The sequence below is a fragment of the Falco naumanni genome, chromosome 2 (assembly GCF_017639655.2).
Source record: "Falco naumanni isolate bFalNau1 chromosome 2, bFalNau1.pat, whole genome shotgun sequence".
Taxonomy (NCBI): domain Eukaryota; kingdom Metazoa; phylum Chordata; class Aves; order Falconiformes; family Falconidae; genus Falco; species Falco naumanni.
Window position 1 is genome coordinate 85020105 of NC_054055.1, and position 25107 is coordinate 85045211.

The window sequence follows — 25107 nt, forward strand, 5'->3', positions numbered from 1 at the left end:
GAAAGCTTTATTATTGGTCAAACTCTACTGTCCATACGCCCAGATGCTGTCCACTATAGGCTACTCTGCTGTTCACGCTGTTTCCTTATCTTTTAGAGGTTAGATCACATTCCTCTTTTGTCTCAGTTTCATCCAGGTTTCTTTTCATACTCCCTCAAAATTATTTACCTCTTTGCTTTAGGATCACAGCTGCACATTGTCAAATGCAAGGCCACAGCTCCATGTTATCAATGTTAAACAACTCACTGTCTCCATCTTCTATATTTCTTCACTCTATATCTGTGGGATAAGTTTGTTGGGTTTTTTTTTGTTGTTGTTTGTTGTTGTTGTTTTTTTTAAACTGTGTTTTCCATGTATTTATGACAGATTTGGTGAGATAGTTATGTTAAAATGACCTTCTCTACTATCACATTGTTGTCCATTCACTTAGGTAGCAGTGCGAAATTCAGAAGTGCTAGTGCTTAGGATCAGTGGATTTGTAGAGATCCCTGAAATAAACATTGATGTGGTAAGTATGAAGAAATTGTAGCAACTGGTAAGATTGATAGTGTTTTTCTTTATCTAGATGTCAGTGGCTCATGCCTACTTCATATTTTTCATTTTTTTCCTATACTAACTTCTTGAGAAAATTATCAAAGAAAAGAACTTAAGAAGAGAAATGAAAAACTAATGTACATATAACAGTATCATTAAATAATAGCTGACAACTTTAGCTTTTGAACTTGACAATCTGGAAAAAGTATGTTAAAAGCAAGAGGATTTCCTTAAAGTAGCTCTAGGAAAAAAAAAATGCAATAAGGGGAAAAAGAATCCACTGATCTCTTTGTTGAATGATGAAAACTTTCCTCATGTTGAAACTGAACTTCTTCTGTATTGAATTCTAAATTGTTGTGGTTTATGTCCTGGGAAGATTTTAAAGGTAAGGGTTATTCAAGACAATTGATTGACCAAGACTGTTGTGTTGTAAATTGTAAATCTTTGAACAATTATATCTTTCACATTCTTTTTGATTATAAACGTGACTTGACAGTGCTTTTACCCAAATTTTTTTTCTTCTTTAAATTCACAGGAACTATTTGATTTTGGTGGTGTCTATGTAAATTCTACAAAAACAATTCCATTTTTGCTGCAGAACAAAGGGCAAGCATGTACTAGAGTGGAGTTTGATTTTTCTAAGTATAAGGATTTTAAATTGAATGCTAATGACCATTCAGGTATTTCCTTTTGCTATATCAGAACTTTCGTTAAAGAATGGATAATGCTAAGAGAAAATCTCTCAGACTATTTCTGCTATACAGATTTTCTAATATAAGAATATCTAAAGTAATTGTTTTAAAAGTGCTGCTTAATATAAATTAAGAGGAGACATTTTGGTTTGCCTGTAAAATGACATATAAAAAAAATATTATTTGGAAAATATCAGGTGGCATGTAGTTGGTGTTTTTTCCCCCACCTAAAGTTGCTAAGGTATGTTAAAAAATAATGTTTGAAATGTTTGAATACCCTCTCACCAGTTAAAATACCACCCCCCCCCAAAAAAAAAAGAAAACAACCCAACAACAACCCAAAACACCACAACAACACCCCAATCTAAAAAAACCAATTAACCAAAGCTGAACAGCTATACTAATTTCCTAGTCATGGACTCTTACTCACTGTTCTGACAATATTTACTCTTCAGCTAATTCATCATCAGTATAAGGGTCCAGACTTTTTCCTGATGTTACAGGGTGTCTGCAGGTTAATCACAAGACCCCTGTTCTGCACAATGCCCAACTCAGAATGACACCGAGGCAATATGAGGAATTACATTGCTATTCTTTCTTGCTAGAACTAGCGCAGATTCTTATCCTTCACTTACTGTTGCTCATCCCTTTCATACTTCAGTCCTGGCATCTCCTTTGCTGTTCTAATGTCTTTATTAATGAGAGAGTTTTGCAGCTACGCTTATACGGCCTCTTTTGTCCCTGCAAACTCAGGAAGTCAGGACTTTTTCTTTTGCGAGACAATATTATAGTATTTGTGTTTTTATGTAGAACTATATGTGGATGATGATTAAAAAATTATCTGAAAAGAGCAGAGGGGTTTTCTTACCATGTGGTGGAGTTCAAAGGGAATGTGAGTGCTCCTAGTCAGTCATCTCTACTTGGAAGAGAACTGTAAGACTGTCTAGAACGGGCAACTAGCCAGCATGGGAATCAACTCATTGCACGTAATTTCTAGACCAGAGTTTGTGCTTGAAACAAGTAATGTAGCATCCAGTCAGGTCCAGCACTGTTCAAATGGTGAATACTGGATGCATACTGATTCTGGTCTTCCAGGAAGAATATTGATCTCAGAGCAATGTTACCTTGTTTGTTGGAAACCTGTGCTTCTGCCAATGCCTTAAAATTGAACATGAAAGTTTGAAATAAAGCAAGCCTTACCGCTAAACTTCTGTAGTGTAGATTATGTCTAAAAGGCATTTAGAAAACCAGTTTCAGCCCGCTGTTTTTCTCCCTGTGACATTAGTTTTCGTTACTTGCTACTTTCTCCCAAGACTTTTAGTCAAAAGTAGATGACAGTGGTTTGTTTTTGTTGTGTGGTTTTTTGTTTTTTTTTCCTGAAATATTGTATTCTCGCAAATCAATAACTTCAATGAAAGTTGTTGGTGATTAACACTTCTCAAAATTACCTCCAGAATCCTTATGAGAAACACTATATTCATTCCTAATTTTGTGAGAAATGTTTACCATACAAATATGTAGATACTTTATGTTGGAAATCACTTTGAAGTACTGCAACTATTATGAGGTTGCTATTTGGTGTAATAACATATTTAATTTGATTCTGAATTTTGTTTGACAGTGGTGGACTGCTGTTCTTCAAAGCCTTATTTGTATTCAGTTAACTTAAAGGGAAAGTCAGCTTTGCAATGCCTGTTGTCCTTCAAGCCAAAAGAGGTATGTTTATGGGGCAGTAGTGATTACGTTAAATTAAAATCAAGCTTTGAGATATTTCTATGGTGAAAGAATACAGATATTTTAGATGCACATTATAGTGTGTGCAATAGTTTTTGAATAGTAATCCTTTTCTTAAGAAAACAAGTTCTGAAATAACCCTTTTATAACTTACTGCTTTCCGTAAATGTTTGCATACAGAAAGGAAACACGCTTTCTCAGTGACTTAAAAATTGGAATGATGTAAACAAACTGAAATGTCTTACCACGCATTCATTAGATCATTCAACAAACTGGCAACCATTTTGTTTTTACAGCTGTTTGTGCTTTAACTCTCAGATGACAGAGGGACTGCAAAAGTAGAGGAGTTTTATGTGTCATAAAGATTGGCAAAGTTGTTTTCCAGTTGAGCTATTTGAGGGAAATAAATTGAAGCTATGAGACTTTATGTGTTAGTTTTACGTGAGGAAAAACGTATTGGCAGTAGGTGTCAATAGAGAGTACTTTAGGAAATTTTAAATCTGCACCTATTGAACAATGTGTTAGAAATGGAGGGTTTGGGGTTTCCATGTATTTAGAGAACAATGAACTGGAAGAAAACTTAGGTTTTGGTATTATGAACCAGCTTCAGAACAAGCAGCTGGGGACCACTTCTACAGCATATAAACCTGTTGTGTTAGCTCCGTTTTTACCTTAAAAGCCACAAATGAGTATCAGAGGCAGTGCATCTTGGAAGGGTCAACAATATTCTTTTTTCAACCCCTACCCCCACCCCCTTCCCGTCCTTTAGTTTTTGAGTAAAAGGGGAATTCCTTTGTTCATAGCATTGTTCAAGTAATATTTGCATATTACAGGCTGTGTCAACACTGTGATTTTCCTCCTCTTGTTACTGTCAGTTTAGATTCTGTGTACATGTGGAAGGAATTGTGAAATAACTGATGGTGTGAATTTATAGCACATTCGCTACTCCAAGATGATTTTTCCTGACAGAATATGAGTTAATAGATTCATAAAAAATAAGCTGTTTTAAACCAAATTAATTTCATCTAATGGCATAGCAGATCTTGAGTTTAGAGGAGAAGCAGTACATGTCATATCTTTAAGTATCTTGACGCTGTCTGATGCAACATTCTCATAAGCAAGGTAGTCAGATTTAGGCTAGATACAGTGTTAGAAAAGTATGTAAGTGTTTGCAAAATGGCACATACAGAATATGACCAGTGACCTACTATCCAACTGGAGAGAAACTCAGTAAGGAAAAAAACAGATACTTTAGTTTAAGTAGGGAGGGTCAATAATAGAAATGCAAGACTAGATAATGCTGTGGGAGTAATCTGTATGGTATTGTACATCAGAAGCTGAACAAGAATTAAGAGTAGAGGCAGACACCATAGTGATTTATATAAATAGGAATAATGTTTGTAAAACAAGTAAGATAATTATTTTAATAGGTACTGATAACACTTCAGCTGCAACAATTTTCCCATTTGGGATGCCACACTTAAAGAAAGAAGTGGGAAAATTTCCTTGGAAAGAAAGTCCAAAAGAAAGCAATGGAAATGATGAGAAGTGCAGAAAACACAAACTATTTAAAGAATGGAGCTAACTTGCAGTAGTCTGTGGAATATAATTTATATATGTTCATGGCAGTAGATGGGTCATGAGTAGTGGGTTTAAACTATGCCAGGTGGATTTAGATTAGATATAAAAAGTCAATGTAGCAAAAAAGAGTCAAACATTTCAATAAATTACCTGAGAAGCTGTCTCCATTATTGAAGACTCTTAAGAAGGGATTGGACAAACATCACCAGAAATGCTTCATACTGTCCTAAGGGAGCAACTCATCTGCCAGACAATCACATTTGTCCATTGTAAAATCATATTCTAACTGCATGTTGTTGCTCCAAAGATGAAATTCTGGCCCTATTAAGACCAGTGTTAGGACTCTTAGTAATTATAACAGTCCTTCTCCGTGGCTGTCTCTTGCTAAGTGTGAAATTCAAACTGGTTAAACAATAATTTATACAAAAGAAAATAGATTTGTGACTTAAAATGATGAAATTGCAATGTAGAAAAGCTACCTTCTCCTATAAATAAAAATCAGTACATAAAATAGCATAGAACTGCGTAAAACAAAAATTGGGAAAGGGTCGACTGAAATTTTAATGAGTAGGTATGTATTATTGCTGTTCTTACAGCCAAGCTCCAAAATGTAATGAGTTTTGATTTTATTTTACAAGTAAAGTCTTTCGAGATGAATATTTCATTTACAAAAGCGACCTGTTGTAACTCTGAAAGAGTATTTTTCAGCTCAAAACCATAAGTATCCAACAACCATTTAAATTTTTATTCTAACTGAAAGATTTTCAATAGAAATGAGATACAAAATGTTGCTTTTTAATAGCCAGTTAGCTTCTAATAAACCATAGATATAACACTAAGGAAAGAAAGTAAATGGTTACTAAAACCGTAATGCCCTTCTGTAAAAACATTCCAGATCTCCTAAGTTTCCAGTCTTTCCTGTTTTTTGTTTTGTATCATCTGATTACTTTGGAATAGAATATACTTAATTTTGAGGAGTTTACTCTGTTTGTAAATTAGATAGAAACAAGGTAATGATGGTACAACTAATACTTTAGCTTACTTATGCTAGTGTTTAATTTATTTGAAATGTTTTTTCTTTACTTCAGCGTGCATACAGAAAATTCAGTTAGGAGTTCCACAAAAATAGAGTGCCATGAATGTACTGATTTAAAAATGATAAATAGAGTCCAGAAATATTTAAATAGTCTGGCAATATTGTTCTATGGATGATACAAGGGTGTGTACTATGTATAAAATTTAACAGGTAACATAACTTCCAAGGCCTCAATTTCAATTTACTTTCATAAACCAATTTTACTTAAGTCTTGTCAAATATTTAACAGAGGTATTTCTGATCTACACTGTAGTTGCAGTTTTCTCACCCACCCCCACCCCCCCTTTAATTTTAGTAGCTAAAAGCACACAGTTGTGTATATGATCTAAACCACGTTACATGTTGATGGGAGCCATAACCTGAAATCTGACAGTTCTGCTCTGGCTTATGGAATTAGATTTCTCTGGTGATAGTGCTGCTGTTCAAAGTGATGCTTTTTCTCCACTACAGTTCAGTAGTGGAGTAATGGAAATTCAGTCATCTCTCTTACAGACTAGTGAAACACCAACTCTCTAAAATCCTAAATATCCCTGCCCCCTTCGTCCCCCTGGTCAAGACAAGGATGAGTGTATTTGTCTCCCAGTACTCTTATTTCCCATTTATGCAGTTGAGCTCTATTACTGTTTTCTTTCTTTGACAAGTTGCAGGATGGATTAAGAGTAGAAAAGTTGCTACTGACACTGTTGTAAATTCAAGCGATTACCTAAATTAATGTTTCTGAAGACTGCTGAAATAGCAGATGGTTCTTTATGCTTAATTTCACTTGTCATCTGAAATACTGTTCAGTAACTGTTATTGATGAGCATCTCCAACTGTCATTTGATAGTGGTGTTATACTTACCTAACTGAAGACAAGGTTATACCAGTTGTAGTCTGCTTTAATTGTGATAGAAATTTGGAAAAGAAAAATTCTTATTTTAGACTGGACTTGTTTTGAATCTATAGAATATATTGCATCTCTTGATTATAGATTTCTCTGTTGAGTTTTCTGATGTCACCCTTTTTTCATACTTCAAACTCTGGGTGTAAATAATTCTCCAGTTTTGAGAATAATTTTTGGCAAGCAGGACAACATCCTTCAGAAGTAAAGGAATGAAGAATTTAGAAAAGGAAACTTTCCAGGGGTACCTTATACCTCATAACCAACTAAAAAGTGCTGCTTTAATGAAATGTCTTTATTTTGGTTTCCCATTTTCTCTATATGCTCAGTCTTTCTGTCTCCCTTTCTTTGCCCTTGGTGCTGGGGAAGCCCACTGTACAACCAATGCTTCACTTCTCCAAGGATATTACTGTCTGCCTGTCAGGGGGCAGCTTCATTACTGCTAGACAAGACATGCCCAAATGCACTTAAAATCTACTGGTGGTCACAAGTTAACATCACTAAGGGTTAGTGCAGCACTGATGGCTGGCAGAAATAGCACTGGCTAATGAAGTTAACTTTGAAAACCAAATGTGTTGCCCAGTATGGCATGACTAAAGGGAACATCTGGAAGTATATGTGCCTCCCAGGATGCTGTAGCTTTTCTTTAACTTCTGCAAAGTAGTACACTAATAATAAGTATAGTTCTGTTAAGAAAGTGATCTAGGTACCAGCATCTCTTATTGTGATTGGAAACTCTCAGAAGTTACTGATTCTTAAAATGTTCCCCCTTGGATGTGAGTTGTCATTCTACCTCATCTAGATGTCCCCCTTTTCTCACCTGATTTCATCCTTCTCTTTCCTGATTTTCCAGTCTTAAAAAGACTCTAATCTCTGTATATTGAGCTTCCCCTATTTAGGTTTCATGGTTGCAAGCACTATTTCCTGCCTCTGCACTCTAACAGCTGTTTCTCTGATCTCATCACCATTTTCTGGACAACTACTCTTACCCAGCTTACCTCCCAGCTGCTACAAACCTTCTGTACCCCATCGAGTTTCATTCTTTTCTGTCTGCCTTCTGGTTCTACTAAAACTTCCTGCTGTTGTAGTCATTACTGACACACTACTCTATAAACCAACAAAGCCCCATTATATTGTTGTTATTGCTGAGAAAGTAGATACTAGAACTAAGGAAAAATTAAAACAAAATAATTCAGAAGCATTGATTTAAGAAAAATAATCACAAAAGCATGAAATTATTCTAATAACGAATGAATTATTTTAACAAACAAAACAAATACATAGGAAGTCTGAATAGCACCTGCAGTTGTCACCAAGGTGACAGAAAGTGCTCTTGGAGATTAATTATGTTGGCATGCTTATAAAATAATATCTAAATTTTTTTGAGATAATTCTCCCAATATTCGAAGAAGTTAAATGAAGTTAATATGTTCTAGGTAAGGCTAGGATGCTGCTCAGACACAGCCTGGCTGTGTCTTGCTGTTATTCCAGCATCTCAGAAGGTGTTAGAGGTGACAGGCTCTCCACCTCACTGGAGAGACTTTAACCTTGGTGTTTGGCTGTGAAAGTCAGAGCTGTATGTGAAAGCAGTATGCAAAAATATAGAGAAGTAAGCAAATACTCCTTAATATCATATTTGTATACAGGCTGTATGCTGATTTCGGTTCTGTTTTGGTATAACTTTGAGAGATGCTTCAATTACATTTTTGGTTTTTTTTCATAGTTGTATAAGGAGGTTTAGCCAGCTGAATGTCTGATGGGCTAGGCAGGGTTCTCATTTCAGAGCTGAATAGAAATTTTGTTTCTGGCAATTAAACTAAAAAAAAAACCCAAAACCAAAAAAATGAAGCACACCCACACCCATGACTATCTGGCCAAATATCTGTTGTAGCTCACTCATCCCTATCTAGAGACAGAGCTAAGAATTATTGCTGATTATAGTTGATTGATTGATTGTCAGCAGTGATCATTTTTGAATGAAGTTTTAAATTGTATTGTCCAAGAAGCTTAGAAGCATGGCTTTTCTGACCATGGCTCTTTCTGCAGTGTCTGTGGGAGCTTCCAAATACCAATGGTTTCACAGCGCCTGCTGTGAGTGTATTGGGCTAGAATGCATCATCTACGGCAGTAAAACTATAAATGTATGAACTGCATGTTTTGAAGCAGGAAAATTGTAATAAAGCAATACTGAAGTCAAAGTAATCTCTCTCCATTAAAGAGATGAGGAATTGCAAATACTGCATTTTGGTGAGATGCCTACTGGTTGCAGTTAAGTGTACCTGATTGAAAAAAGATACATAATAACTGGAAAACTACCTGTCCAGATAACAGTGAGGAGCACCTCAGTCATTTGGTTTTATGCCAGGGAAACAGACGGCACGTGATCACTTTAAATACTAGTTCATCTTTGATCCTCAACTGTTGCTGTGTTTCCCCAGGCAGGATGATCCACCTGCTAGCAGCACTGTCATGCATGGTCTGGTAAGGAAAGCAGGTGAAACAAGGTGCAGGAGTGTCCTGACATTTTTTTTTTTTTTTTTTTAAACCCTGCTGCAAAATAACAGTTTCCAGAATTCCAGCATGTTGGAAAAAAGACAAAATACACAGCTGTGTAATAATGACATCTATGAGGGCCTTTGATTGAGATAAATAGAGCAAGTCACACCTGTCAGAGCTTGTTGCTAAAGCTTTTTGTAGAGAAGTGACAAGCGGTTTTGGGTTTTTTTTGGCATCTTTAATGACTATTTTTAATGGAAGAACAGAATTCATGCTGTAAGAAATGAATTCTTACATTACATTACTGAAATGGAAAATCTGCAGCTGTGGAATTACAGGGTATTGGTGCATCATCTGACCATATACAAGGGAAAGATTTAGTTTTATTTCACTGTTTTGAATGATAGCTTTGAACACTAGTTACATTATTCATTGTAGAAAGCTCCTTATATGTGATGTAAAGCTGGGGAATTTAGGTTGCATAAAAATTTAAGTATGTTTTGAGGAAAAGCTCATGTTTAATCTGTGGGGAGTTTGAAAATGTGTATTGTATACAGTTGCAGGACATAAACCCTTTGTTTTGCAGCTAGGTTTAAATTTGAATCAAACTGATGTTTTTTTTTCTAATGCGCATTACATTTTCTGTGCTTGTATCTCTGATGAATACATATGTTAGTGCTACAAAGAAACTTTTAAATCAGCTTTTACACAAAGATTCAATGATTTTTAATGCTTCAAGATATTTAGTCTGTATGTTATTATATGATAAATGAGTATTATCCTTTGAAAATGTTTAAATTAAAATTGTCATAAATTAGCTTACTGATTTACTTGCAATTCCCTGTGAAGTTGTACTGTGAAAACAAGTACTGTAATTTTAGAGATGTCAGATATTCTTTGTGCAAAATAAATTATATGATACCTGGATTTCACAGCAAAAATTTTACTCAACCTTGAGAATATATGCAGTATTACAATAATAATTAACAAAATACATTTTACAAAGCATAAAATATTGTGTTGGGATACTTAGTAAAGATAGGAATGAAATAACTTCTTTGAAAGTGTTTTTTTGCAAATAACTTTTTATTTTTTTTCTAATTCTAATTAATTCCCCCCTCAACCTGAACAACCGTGCTTGAATTTGTTTAATTTTTATGCATGACTTTTATAAAAAATGCCATTTATAATTGTCATGATTAATCAGATAGTTTTTCCCCCTTTTTTTTCTTTCAGTATACTGAATATTTTGGCCTGAGGCAGGAAGCCATTCAGCTATGTTCACTTTCCAATGTTGGACTTAGAGCTACCATGCACTTTGTATCAAACCTGTTCCATAGATTCAAATGAGTTTCAGTAGCAGAGCTTTCTTGATCAGACAGATTTCTTAAAATTAACAAAAATTTCTTAAAATCAATTCTAGCAAAAAAAATGTTCTAAAATGCCCTCTAAATAAAAGTTTTCAGAACTATTAGTTTTGTTTGTTGAATCCATAATCCAAAATTAGCTTTCTCATATGTCTTACTACACCAAGTCCCATAGAATGGTTTGGGTTGGAAGGAATTTTAAAGATCATCTAGTTTCAGCCCACCTGCCATGGGCAGGGACACCTTCCACCAGACCAGGCTGTTCAAAGCCCCATCCAACTTGGCCTTGATCACTGCCAGGATGGGGCATCCACAGCTTCTCTGGGCAGCCTGTGCCAGTGCCTCATCACTCTCACTGTTAAAGAATTTCTTTCTAAATCTATCCTCTTCCAGTTTAAACCATTCCCCCTTGTCCTATGATACATGCCTTTGCACAAAGTCCCTCCCCAGCTTTCCTGTAGCCCCTTTAGGCTGCTGTGAGGTGTCCCCAGAGCCTTCATTTCTCCAGGCTGAACAACCCCACCTCTCTCAGCCTGTCTTCATAGGAGAGGTGCTGCAGCCCTCTGAGCATCTTCCTGGCCCTCCTCTGGACTCGCTGCAACAGGTCCATGTCCTATTGATGTTAGGAGCTCCACAGCTGAATGCAGTAGTCCAAGTGGGAGTCTCACAAGAGCAGAGCAGAGGGGGAGAATCCCTTCCCTCAACCTGCTGGCCACGCTTCTTTTGATGCAGCCCAGGATTTGGTTGTCTTTCTGGAGTGCAGGCGCACATTGTCAGGCCGTATTGAGCTTCTGATCCACCAACACCCCCAAGTCTTTCTGCAGGGGGTTGCTCTCAATTCATTCTCTGCCCAGCCGGTATTTGTGCTTGGGATTCCCTTGGCTTTGATGCAGGACCTTGCACTTGGCCTTGTTGAACGTAATGAGGTTTGCTCAGGCCCACCTCTAAAGCCTGTCAGGGTCCATCTGGATGACATCCCTTCCCTTCAGCATGTTTGCTGCACCACACAGCTTGGTGTTGTCGGCAAACTTGCTGAGGGTGCACCTAGTCGCAGTGTCACCAACAAAGATGTTGAACATCACTAGTCCCATAGATACCCCCGAGGAATGTCACTTGTCAGCAGTCTCCTCTTGGACATTGAGCCATTGACTGGAGCTCTGAGTGTGACCATCCAGCCAATTCCTTATCCGCCGAGTGCTCCATCTGTCAAATCCGTATGTCTCCAGTTTAGAGACAAGGATGTTGTGCAAGACAGTGTCAAATACTTTGCACAAGTCCAAGTAGATGACATCAGTTGCTCTTCCCTCATCTGCCAACACTGCAACCCTTCCTAGAAGGCCACTGAATTTGTTCAGGCAAAACTTTTTTTGATAACTTATTTTGAAGTATTTTAATTGCTAAGACTAACACTTTGTAGATGATGCCGCCTTTCCAATTAACCTGCCTAATTCGTGTAAATCAGGACAGGAAAAATATTTCTTGGAATAATATAAGCAACCTTGTGTGTTTGTGAAAGAACTCTGTCTAGTCCACTTGCTTCCTGCCCCTCCCTGTATTCTGTGGTTTACGAAGTTAAATGCAGCATCAAAAAATACCTAGACAGATACTGTGAAGTATTCATAGATTATTTAAGAAGTAAGTCCAGTAATAGTATAAAGGGTTTATTCATTAATATTGTCATTATTTTTTTCAAGTATATAATCTGACAGGAGTGAACTTTCTGTTATGGTGTTTTAGAGATCAAAAATAAATCAGATTTTTTCTACTTAAAATATGTATAAAAAAAGAAATATAATGATTCTATGGGCAAATTAAAGTCCTAAAAAATGAAATGAAGTTTTAATTCTGTTTCAGTAATGTGTGTGTATGAATTATAATATGGTTTCTAGGTGTATAGAGTTTTAAGGAATACAGGTTAGTTGATGTGGCATTAATGAGAGAAATATATGTATGAAAGAAACAAAATGTCTATGATTTGTTCCTAATTATATAAATAACTTTGTATGAGTTATGTTGGGTCTGAATCCATATCACTGTTCTTTGAAGCAAGTGTAGGTTTTCAGTGAACTTCATGTCCTACATGTAGTGAACTGTCTTGCACATACTTGGTTGTGTTTACCAGTTCTTAGCAAATAAAACCCTGTTGTATAGTACGACTGAACCAAATTTTCCTGATAGTGGGATCCAAAACCAAATTTTGAGTATCTGCTTTGGGAGAGGGATAAAGGGATTCTACTTTTTGTTGTCCAACCTAAACATACTAAACATAACAGTGTTGATGAAGAACAATTGCAGTGCTAGACTGTGCTCTTTGGCATAGGTGAAGATGTAATGGTATCTATTATAGGCTAAGATTTCTAATCTTACTAATCTCTAAAGTCTTAGTGTCATTATATTGTTATATGTGACATACATGCTGGGGATGGAGAGGATTTTTTAGGTCACTTTTTTTACTGCGGTTCTTGGCAATGGTGTTTTCAGGTATTAGAATTGTCCATGTAGGGAAGTGCCTGCTGGCTGTAGGGAGCTGCCAAGTCTGGGAGAAATCTCAGAACCTGTGATGTGCAGGCATTTTCTCTCTGTTTTCCTCACAGTGACCCATAATGCTTGCGAGATAAGTTGGTTATTTATGCAGCATTTTGCATATTACCCTTGTGATGATGTAGGCTGGGTATGCTATACCCAATATAGCAAACTTCTCACACAGCCAAAGGAGGGTGACAATCTGTAGTTTGTGTCTTTGTTGTGACTGTTGTATGAGATGCTTGATCTAGAGAGTCCTGTAAATTTCTCCTCCTCTCACCTCCCTCAGTACTGGTTCACTTTACAGTTCGTTTGTACATGTGTATTTTAACAGCTATCTGGGTTACCAAATAACCATGTTTTCAGCTCTGTTCTATCAAACGTCTCATGTTTCTAGAGAAAGTTTTAAAAGATGTTTTTAAATGGATTTCACAGCCTTGAAATGCTTATTACTTTCGACTATAAGAAATGATAGTTGTTTCTCTAAAACTCAGACAAGCCACTGTTAGTGATGTGAAATCATGTATTTCACACATACTTTGAAGTGAAAGGTACTTCTCACACTATGAAGAAAAGATCCTTCACAGTCTAATTTTTAATTAAGTGGTTTTATGCCAGAAGAGCATATTTTGAATATGTAACTTGATGAAGTGTTTTATGTGGGTTGACTTGAGACACCAAAAATAGAAGAGTATGTAAATCAAATCAGGAGATTTTTACTCAATCTTTGTTTATTGACACACCTCTAGCTTTAGTTACTAAAAAATCTTGAATGGCATTCAGCATGCTAATTTTGAAAAGCCAATTCTATGTTATAAAATCTAATCATTATCAGATTTGAAGTATCAATATAAATCAAGGGACTGTGATGATCTCACTAGAAAATCTTCTCCTCATCCAATGCTTTCCTCTTGCTAAGTACAAGCACAAATAGACGATATGTTCCACAAAGCTCAGCATGCATCTCTCCCACCAGGAGTTCATAATTGTGTGTTACAAACCCTGCTGAAATCCAGACACTGTAAGTGCTGCGTACTTGCTTCTCATTATCTAAGCTCTGTGTTGATTGTGTTACCGATGGATATGTGCCTCATGTCCTAGCTTAGGACAAGTTTTATTATTTTTTTCCCTTCCCTGTAATTTATATAGTCCACTCCGTACCACATATGTGAAAGTAAAGCATGATGCACTATTTCATGCAGTTTTTGAAAGCTTTTAAATGATTCATAACTTCTTTATATAACTGGTTTTTCTGCAAATTTTAAGCAGCATGCAGATTTTATAGGCCAGAGTCCTTTCTGAAGATTTCAGTGGCCTTCAAGTTGAAAACAGAATTTGAAGAACTCTAACAGTGTTTCCAATGCAGAAGATTGTGGGTTTTTTTCTTTTCTTCTATTGCCTTTGTCAAGATTGTTCATACCTTTTTGTCTGGAGAACATACTACTCTAGTGTGTTGATCCTTGGAAAGACAGAGCAAAAGGCAAAAAATGCCTCCTTGAAAGTGCGCTGTGAAATAAATTTGGCTTCTCAAGTACACAGTCTTGTGAACAAACAGGATTGTGTATAAAAATGTGACTGATGTGACTGAAGAGATAAAACTAAGATCAAAACCACTGGAATTTTGACTCCTGGAATTCAGTGGTGTTCAATGGCAAAGGTTTTAAGAGTTGAGGTTTGGAGTGTTTTTGGTGGTGGTGTGTTGTCCCCCCCCCCCCCCCCCCCCCCCCCCCTTTGAGGTTTCCCAGTTTCGTTTAACTCATGCTCCACCTTGATGTCAGAGCCCATTTTATTTACAGTGGATATGCACAGCTGACCTTTTTAGCATTTGAGAAAGGCTTTCTTAACTTAACATAGCTGTATGTTTACCCCTTTTTGTACTTATGCGCTTGGACCACTGCTTCAATCTTTTTTCGCTTAGGAGAGTGTCTGGAGAGTAGCACAACACCGTGATTTGCCAGAAACCTTGTCTGTAGCTGTGCTGGTAACCCTGGTACTTTTGGGCATACAGGTTTTTCCTTGGTGGGGAAAAAAATAAATGTCTGGTCATTGCTTACTTAAAGGGTTGCTACTGGATGCTAATAAACTATCATCCTATTAATATTATCATCAGGTCCTAAATTAATTTCAGTAATTTTTCTGAAATACTAATACCACTCAAATGGTTCAAGAAGTACCTCCACTTTCTTTGGGAAAGTGATCACAATGCTATTTTTGTCCTTTAGGTGGCAGCATATGACTTCACTCTTCTGGTTAGTACTCCCCGGGCTGACTTCCCATTGGCTCAGCCCAGCCCTGCATCTGCAACTTCTGCGCGATCTGCAAAGCACATTGTTCCTCCTCGGCCGCAGGTGGTGACTGTGGCTACTCCATTCTGTAGAGTTAAAGCGACTGGTAGGTAAACTAGGGACTTGATGGATACTTGTATTTGCAGTGATGTTTTTGCTTGTATTCCAATTGCAGAGAATTGCTACTTACCTGAAATGTGATTGATAATTTTATAATTTGTAAATTTCTTGGGAACTTGCACAATTTTCTAATTTTGATTTGTATTTTTAAATATATGAAGAGCTGAACTTTCTATGCATAATTATGACGTATGGGAAAATATGTTTTTTATTTTTATATAGCTATTTGCCTTATCTAAAAATTAGTTTACCAGAACTCAACTCATTTTTGTTTCTACTCATTCATTAGTATTTCTTGACCTTATCATGCAGATCTCAGTATTTATAGCAGTTTATCTGGGGAGCGTAGCATAGTATGTCGTTCATACTATTTTTTAATTTTTATTTTTTTTTTAGTCTTACCCTGTCAAAACTAGGAGCTCTGGCTATATTTAAAACTCCTTTGAAATGTCTCATACTGGCTCTGATCCCATCTGAGAGAACTGGTGGTAATTTAGTCCATTTGCTTTTGCTCTTATGTGCAGAACTGCACTACTCTGGTCCATCAGTGTTTGTTAAAAGCCAAAATTACAGGCTGTTTGTCTGCACCAAGAAATAGATATCTTAAATGATTCTTCTCTGCTTTCCTCAAAAATAATTTTTGGTTCTTTTTAGTCTCCTGTCTGATTCTTATAGTCACGTAGACCTACATATTGTGAATACTTGAATCCACTAGCTTTCCTCATCTCTGTTTTTAATATGCAGTCACTGTTTATTTGAGATGAGACTAAAGTACCGAGTATCTTCCTGGAATGATATTTATGTAATTTTTAAACATCTTGGGAGCACTGAAGGAGGCTTGGCCAGTTAAATGCATAATGTGGGTTAAAAGCAACTCCAATTTATTAGGTTTTATCTATTTTTAGTGTGGGTTTTTTTTCCTTTTTTATTTTTTCTGTAGGGCTTTAACTTAAGTCTTACTTCTGAGATCTTTTTAAATATCAAAGAAATCTGATAGGCCTTCTTTAGATCCAGTGATAGAAGCAAATTAATATTAAACATTTCAACATATATTTAGTTTAAGAACACGTAGAATAAAGGTAAATGTACATACGTATATGTGATTATTAGAAAGCACATCTCTGAGTAAAAAAAATCATAAATCAAAATGACAAATTTCTAGTGCAGAAGTGATTTATGTGTCCTGAAAAAAAAGGAAAATGTTCATTTCCTTTTCCCTTTCTTTGTGGAATAATGAATTGATACCATCAGTAAGTCTCACTAATAAATGACAATCTTATCTGAATTTTATCACAAATTTGTACTTCTGCCACATAGAAATTCTTCAAAGTACCATTATAGGCCAAGAAAAAGTAATCATAGTGTTAAAAGTGAATATGTAATACTTTCAACTCTAAAAAAATAGTTGAAAAAATGAAGTGTGGCTTCTATTTAAATTTGAGTAACGGATTTACATTCTTATTAGGAATTTTGATGGACTGGAAGGAGAGAGAGAAGTCTAAATAAATGTTTTGACCACTCAGTGTTTCACATAATCATATAGATGCAGGCAACTAGCCAAACTATTTTTACTGTTGAAAAAGAACTTGATAATTATATTATATTCTGACATGTTGAAAAATATGTCTGTTACTGATTCATAATTTCAGATTATCACTGAAAATTAAAGGTGGGTAAGATGCATCTTGCAAATTCTAAGTTTTGATTTTTCAGTTATGCATAATTCTCACTACTGTGTGCTTTATGGCATGTTTGTTTTCCACTCTTAATTTTTTTTTCCCCTGTGACAGTTTTTGTGGTTGACTGGGGTTCAGAGTGCACAGGACGGTGCATTTTGGCGCTTAAATCAATATCTTGTATCCAATGTTTGTACTTGAGATTGTTCAGCCTGAGAAAAGAATCACAATGATCTCAGAGCAGTCATCCAGTCTTTTAACTTCAGTGTAGTCAATATATTTTCAATCCATCATGGATATTTTTTTGATTATTTTAAAAACAATGTTTGTGGACTGCTTCAGCACCTGAGAAGGAAAGGAGATCTCTTACTTTAAATATTTGTAAGACTTTTCCCTTGGAGACTGCTATTGGTATGTAAGAAAGCACTGAAAGAGAAAAAAAAACCCAAGCAAAACAAAACTCATCTGGAAAAGACACAAGCCCTACCTCAGCTAGACACAAAAGAGGAGGACATATTATCAATATAATTACTTCATGTGAGCTGACTTTTTTTTTTCCTAAATGATCATTCTCACAGTTTTTTTTCATGGGGTAATTTCCATTCTTTCCTAGTCTTTCAGTTGTGCTGTGTTTTCCTTGTACAGGTAGTTTCCATGAAGGTAAGGACTTAGTGAGTGACATAGTTGCATATTGTTGGACATGTTCCAGAAGATTAGGTTCCTACTTTAAAACAATATTAGTTTGTAGAGTTTATATGCCTGTGCTTAAGAGAAATATGGATAGTATTGTTGTTTACATAATGTGCCGTATGATTGGGAAATCCTTTGGGCTTTTTAGGAGAAGAAGATAATTGATCAACACACTTCCTCACTGATTGTGAAACGAACTTGCAGATTTTAATAAAAAGATACTGTATGCTTGCTAGATTAATTTCCAGTGTTTAATCAAGAAGCAAAATGACACTGTGGGAAATATTTGTTTTTCTAAATACTCACTTTAAACTTCATAATTTGTGATGGTGTCTTTGTTCCAGCTATATGAAATTAAGAGAAATGCTGGTTTTTATAAAATCTTATGGCTTCTGTGATGATTACCATCACAAAAATAAATGCATTCATCTGCAATAAGAAGATCATGTGGCTTTCCATTTATAGCATCTTTATATGAAGCAGATTCTATAAGTCTGGTAGATACAAAATTTAAATAATTTTAATATAAATAAAGGGTCTGTTAAGGCAGAAAGTTAAATTACAGTAATTATGTGTATAGTATGGAACAACAGAAAGAAAACAGAGCTTTAAAACAAAGGGAGAAACATTTCTGCTAAATGTTCAGAAACAATGATTTTATGAAGGGACTTTGAGGAAATAATTGTCAAAATAATGCCGTATTAACATATTAATTTGTTTTTTGCAACAGTACTTAAGTCACCATTGGAGTTCTCCTCAATGGAACTTAAATTTGTACAACATTCAAGTGGAATACAGTTCAATATTGCTGAAGAAAGTCTGAATTCTCAGGTACATAATCACAAGTATTACAGTTATTCTTGGCTATAGTGTTTAATTACTCATAAATGACTGTGAAAAGAATACACATTGGCAACTCAAAATTCAGTCCTGTTTCAAATATATGATTTAAATATTTAAAAGGTTTTCACTGTCATTTTGTTCATTTTTTGATTTTGTTTGTCTTCTGATCACTACAAATTTTTCCAAAACTCAACTGAGCTTGTCCTGACTTTGATATGTGAGGAGGTGTGGGCACCATGAGAAACTGACTATGAACTGTATGAGAAGATAGCTTCCAAATATCTTCTGTCTCTGCCTATACTAGTAAAGTAGGCAGTGGCAGTAAAGGAATGCAATTGATGTGCTATGATGGTCCATACCGTTAAAATTGCTGTCCCAGTATATTGTATGGTACTGAGCTGTGCCAACTGGCACTCTCCCCAAAAAATTCCTGGTTATGATTTAGGGCTTAATGGGAAAGAGGCATGAAATAGGATATTTGGCCACAGCCATTCTGTTTTGGAACATAGAGAATTTGGCTGTATGAATGCAAAACATGCCATAACGTAATTTATTGTTTCTAATTCCCAAAGGCTTTCTTTGGAAGTTATAAAAAGTTATTTTTGGCAATGATGGAAATGCTTGACTCCTTTTCAACTATTTTCAGAAAAAAAGGATAAGAAAATCAAGGCATTTCCCCAGCTATGGATGTGTTAGGAGCTCAAAGTGTAACTCTGAGATAAAGGGATGGACTTTTTTTAATTTCCACTCTCTTACTGAATTGAAAAGTGGGTTTTTAAAACCTATTCTGAACTTTTTCCTTTTTTAACATATCCACCTGTAAGTCTAGATATCATGACCCATGTGTTTAGTGCTTGCTGTGCTTCATTTATATCAGGAAAAACTCCTCATTTTGGATTGGTGAAGTACTCCCACTGTAAGGCTTTGATGTATTTACTTCGCATAAATCAGGTTTTTCCATTCTGTAAAGAAACTATTGCTCTTTGAGAATTGGTGAGTGGCTAGAAAGCAACTAGCCTATGCTGATAGGTGTACTCATTTCACCTTACAGATATAATAAACTGGTTCTTCATTGCTTTCTAGTGCTTTCTTGCTTTCACTCTGATCCGATTGTAAAAAGACTTAGGATAGAGCAATATGAAAAGTATCATGGTGTTTGCTGCTTTCCCTCTTTCATCATGTCCTTCTTTCTCTGCAAATATTTACAGAAGCTTGACCTGAAGAATATCTCAAGGCAACAATTGATGTGGAAATTGAACTGCGATGATACAGGCAAAAATACAGAAGATAGCATTTTTAAATTTAGTCTGTGGACTGGATTTCTTGATCCAGGACAAAAAATCAGTATTGCTGTATTCTTCTGCCCACGTAAGTAATTTTCTGAATTCTTCTACAGATGGTTTGGACAATATACCATTTTCACAGATTTGTTTAAATGACTTTTTATGATGAATCATAACTAGCACTTGTTTTGATTCCAGTTAATGTGACTAAATAACAAACTAAAATGCCAAAAGAAAGGCTTGTTGTGGTACTGAGAAAATTAGACAGCTGCAGACCTAACACAAAGAATGGAACGACTTGATAGCATTATTTGAAAAGTCTGGTTTGCACATATAAAGCATCAAAATGTGGAATAGCTGAATCGTTTTCAGTTTTGCTCCTTCATGTGCATTTAGGTTGACTCACTTAGATACAAAGACTTTCTAAAAGTACTTGGACCGTGTGTGAACTTTTTTTCTAAACAGGCATAATTTAGATAAGAATGGAAATTTTGTGCCTCAATGAGATACAAAGTCACTTAGCTATGGTATTTTCTAAGCAGTCTGCTCAGGCAACCAGACCCTAAGTAAAAAAAAAATAGAATCGATTTCTAGGAAAACTTGGGAGCATGCAGAAAGACAGTAATCAACCACATACACCAGAAAAGGAATGGCAGAATGTAAGTATTAGGATTCTACTTTATTCCCAGTAGGGTGTTTAGGGTAGAGAATAATGTAACACAGCGTTTGAGTGGATAAAGCCTGCTAGCATGCACAGCCAATGCCTACTGAACTCAGTCATTGTAAAAGTTTTAAGTGGCTTACTTTTGGAGCCCCAGCATTCTCAAGGGGAAAAAAAGTTGTTTTGTCAGCTGGATCTGATCCTAAGTCAGCAAGTGAGCATCCCTGTCCTAAAGAAATATGATGCTCCTATTCTTTATGATAGGATTGAAATCTATAACCTCAATTAAGCACTAGGAAAAATTTAATATAAATAAAAAAATAGATATGAGTCTTGCCATGATTCTGTATGATAAATTGAGAAGGCTGTATTAAGTGTTGCTGTGCAAACATGTTGTGAATATGCAAGAGCAATATTTAATTGCACATGTTGCTTGGTGTTGCTTGCTGTACTTCAAAACATTTTTCCATTATGCTTTATGCCTTGTCAGGAGCTTTTGTCTTCAACTTATGTTTGAAGAAAAATCTCATCGACGTGTGATTTTGCTTCCTGAAATGGAAACGTAATTAATATATAATGATTTTTGCAGAATTATTTAGAAGATTGTTTTACGTACTTTTAATTTTTGTTTTAATTGGCAAATTCTAACTTTTCTGAAGTAGTATTTCTTTGTTCATATAATACCTGGAATGCTTCTGACTCAATCAGTATCTATAGTTGTAGGTTTTATACTTCTGAGCTGTCCATGAGTCATCCTTTTAGAAATACGTATTTAAATTACTCTACTGAATTATTACAAATTAAACTGCTAGAAGAAAGTTACATGCCATTTACTATTGGAAGGCTGAGCAAAAATATTTAGAGCATGTTTCTGGCTTTGATGCATCGCTTTTTCTTCTCCTCAACATTCCTCCAAAATAAATTGCAAACCCCATGGTTGTTGGCTCTGAAGCACACGTTGATGAAACAGGCATAAAATTGTGTTCAATAAAGATTTTTTTTTTACTGGGTAGGTTCTATTTTGTACTTCATGTAACCCTGGGTTTAGAACCAGATGATGTGATCTCATTTTAATCTCATCTGTGCAGGTCCTAGAGCAGTTTTTAGTGATAACATATAGGTTATCAAAATGAAGTAAACAGGGATAAAAATTTTGTTAAAGAATTTGTTTTGGGAGAAATATGAAATAAAAATTGAAGGATACTAGGTGAATAGATTGAAAATATTGTCCCAGGGTGTGAGAAAATGTTAGAATACAAAAATCAGAAGTTGTTAAACAGTGGGAGCAGGGTGACATGAAGATTGGACAGAACACAGAGATATATTGTAGGAAAGAAATCTGAAGTTAACTCTTTTCGGAGTTTCAGTTTTACAAAGTTTTAGAAATATGGACTTGGAATCTCAGTTTACTTATGAAGGATGTAAGGGTCTGCTCAAAGCACACCTGGAGAGCGTGTTTAGACAGAAGAAAGGCTGTGGGTAAACTTCTGAATTTTGAGAAACTGCTGAGATACAATTCAGAGATAAAATAGATTAAAGATGTCGAGGAACAGAAACATATTATGACCCTGAGTCTTTGGAGTAGGAATGTAGAGGAAGGACGAATGGAAATACAGAACTCTGGAAAGTAAAAAAAAAAAAAACATTCATAACCTTCTGTTGTTCTTTGACATGCAATTAAAAAATACACATGTAGTTTACTATAACTCTATTTCTTTTAAACATTTTTTCTCCTTTCATAAATTTCTACTTTGTTTCAATAGAGTATCATATTTTTTTCAGCAGTGTTTCAGATAATAAAGCCTACAAAATAAGTGTTGTAACTTTGAGAAGGTATTCTAATAGGTATTTTTGCAGAGTGTGCCTGTGATTAGAGTAATTGTGGATCGTACTAAAATAATCATCTGAGAAGAACACATACAAATATTTTGTCTGCTTTGAATTTGAGAAACAAATTATTCTAATAGGAGATAAAATAGATACATTTTGCATTGATTAGGTTAATGTATATAGCTTGGAAAAGTAAATTGCTCAGGGAAATACTAGAATTGGAAGATAAAAAGAATAAACCTGTATTTCCAGATATCTGTATATTTGTAGTGCCCGGACAAGCACAGGGTCTCATTTTCTCCTTCTTCTAAGTTCAAATCTGGCACTTTAAACAGAAGAAATTTAAAAAAACATTTTCTAATACTATTTTGTGCAGCAAAAAGGAGAGTGATCATGTGACAATGAACAGATGAAATGTTCATCCATATGATGGTTGTTCTATTTAAGTGTCTGCATCACGAGACTGTATTAAAATTGCTTGCACGTTGTAAAGACTGTGAAGCAGACAGCAGCATGTGAATAAAAAAAGTATTTTGAATTACTGAATAAATTGTAAATACAGATGTGTATATACATAAATGTGACTGACAAATAGTTGCCATTTGAAGTTATTTGTATTTTTTCTGTGTTCCCACATATTTACTTACAGAAAGTCATAAGTAACTTTAAAAATCAATTGCCCTTAATTTGTTCTTCTAAGTATTTTCCTATGATTTAAAGCATACTTGTGCTATATCTTCACTGAATATATTTATTCTTTCTTGTAAGAGAATATTAGATACATCAAAACCCACACAGGAGACCTAGTTAATGAATATGGTGTGCTAACCCCCTTCATAGGATTGTACTGCAAATTTGCAGTATGTGGGAGTGAACAAACCTTAAAAAGAACTGTGTATGTGCATGTTTGCTTAAATATGCTGCAACATTTATAACAATGAGAGTGCAAAATGCTATAGGAATGCAAGAGTTTATATAATGCATGGCAGTATGATGCTACCTGTTAAAAAAAGTATACTAAATTTTATAGAGATTCTCGAGAACTGAGGTTATATTAATATAAACCTCTTCTGCAGTACTATAGTATAATACATTAAAAAATATGAACATTTTCACTATATCTTATTGTGATATGAAAATACTTATCTGCAACATAGTAAGTTACAATAAATATGTGCTCTGGGATCCCATGTAGAAAAATCCTTGCAAACAGACCTGTGAGTTATGAGTTCAGTGCCCCTGGAAGATGTGATGATTATCTTATGGGCACAGGTGACCATCATGACCTCCATCTCTAGGGTTTTTCTTTTGCAACAGCAAGGTATTTAATAACTGTGCCCTTTAACAGTTTCTGTGGAGAAATTATTAGTTTACTTCTGATTTTTTTTTCTTCATTTTTTGTAAGGCTTACCTTTAAGTTTTAGCTACATCTGACTTTTCTGCTTTGAAGTCTGTATTTCAGTGTATGCAGATTCTTCACTGGCACCCATTTATGCCTAAGATGTGTATATACAGTAAGGCATGAATTACCAGGAAGTCCAGAGCAACTAAAATAAAAAAGTTTATTTTGGAGACAAGTGTAGTAACTGAATAAAAATCTAATACAAACTTAAGAGGGTGAGAAGAGCAGATGGTGATTTTACTTTCTTCCCACGTGCTCTCAAAAGATCAAACCCCATGCAATCATACAGTTAAGATTGGCGTGGGGGGAGGGGGGTTGGGGTGGTGCAGGGGAGATAAAAAAAAATAATTTGTGCTGCTATAGAGAAACAAGGAATATGGACATCCTTAAAGAGGTGGCCATTTAAACTATCTTTTGCTTCTAGTTTAACTTAAAACTGAGACAGGTAGAGTGGAAGTTGTGGGGACTTGAAATACTTCTCCAGAAGCATGTGAGCAGTGTTGGGAGAACTTGCATATATATATATCACTGACTTTCAGCAGAAATGTAATCTGTATACGTTTTTATTAACAAGGAATCTGCATAAAGTATAGACCCGAGATAGCATGCTAGGGAGTTAGACACTCTGAACTGGATGGGATTTCTAATGCATATTAGCCTGAAAATGAAGTAGCTAATGAAGATATGCACATACGTACTTTAGGAAGTTGTGTTCCCTTATTGAGGGTTTTTTTTCTAAGGTAAGGCAATGAAAGCTTATTTTCCTAATAAATATATCTAGAAATGACAAAGAGGAAATTTCTCATATAATTCTACAGATTTTGTTAGCCCTTGGCAAATTTAGATTGGCACACTTGTAAATACCATCAAATCTCCCTAAGGAAAATTTTCACATCTGCTGGACCACTTGTTGTTTGCCCCTATAGAAATTAATGGTGGTATATCAGGATGGTAACAGCAGCACAGGCTCTGACAGTAGTCACGAAAGGTGTGATGAATAGAATAAATTCATTACTTCAACTATTAGTTCAGGACATGATTCTCATTAATTTCAAAGTAATTTATCCAACATGAAATATCCTGAAAATGTTGATCCTAGGCATTACAGACTAATAACCAAAACTTAATGAATTCATTCACCTTTTATGTCTTTGTGTCTGTTTAAAATGAGGACAGTATCACAACATCCTGGTGTTTCTGACATAGGCAATACATTATTTGCTTACATATTATGCAGAATTTCAATGGTAGTAAATATGTGGAGCCACACAGAATGATCAGCAATGCCGTATAAACACTGTTCTGCATTGTGAGTGAGTCAGGGATTCAATGGCAAATGGATGTGATCATGTAGTTAATGAATTTCTTAGAACTGTTATATTCAGTATCAATGAAAAGTTTGTATGAGGAAAGC

General features: G+C 35.3%; 1 protein-coding gene across 1 annotated transcript in view; it reads left to right on the plus strand.

Annotated features, from left to right (window-relative positions):
• CFAP47 (cilia and flagella associated protein 47) overlaps positions 1-25107 on the plus strand; it is a 343220-nt gene that overhangs the window by 26972 nt on the left and 291141 nt on the right. Inside the window, exons 19-24 of the mRNA XM_040584179.1 lie at positions 431-508; positions 1070-1214; positions 2848-2942; positions 15126-15294; positions 18405-18505; positions 19726-19885. Coding sequence (XP_040440113.1) covers positions 431-508; positions 1070-1214; positions 2848-2942; positions 15126-15294; positions 18405-18505; positions 19726-19885 — 748 coding nt within the window. The remainder of the gene's footprint in view (positions 1-430; positions 509-1069; positions 1215-2847; positions 2943-15125; positions 15295-18404; positions 18506-19725; positions 19886-25107) is intronic.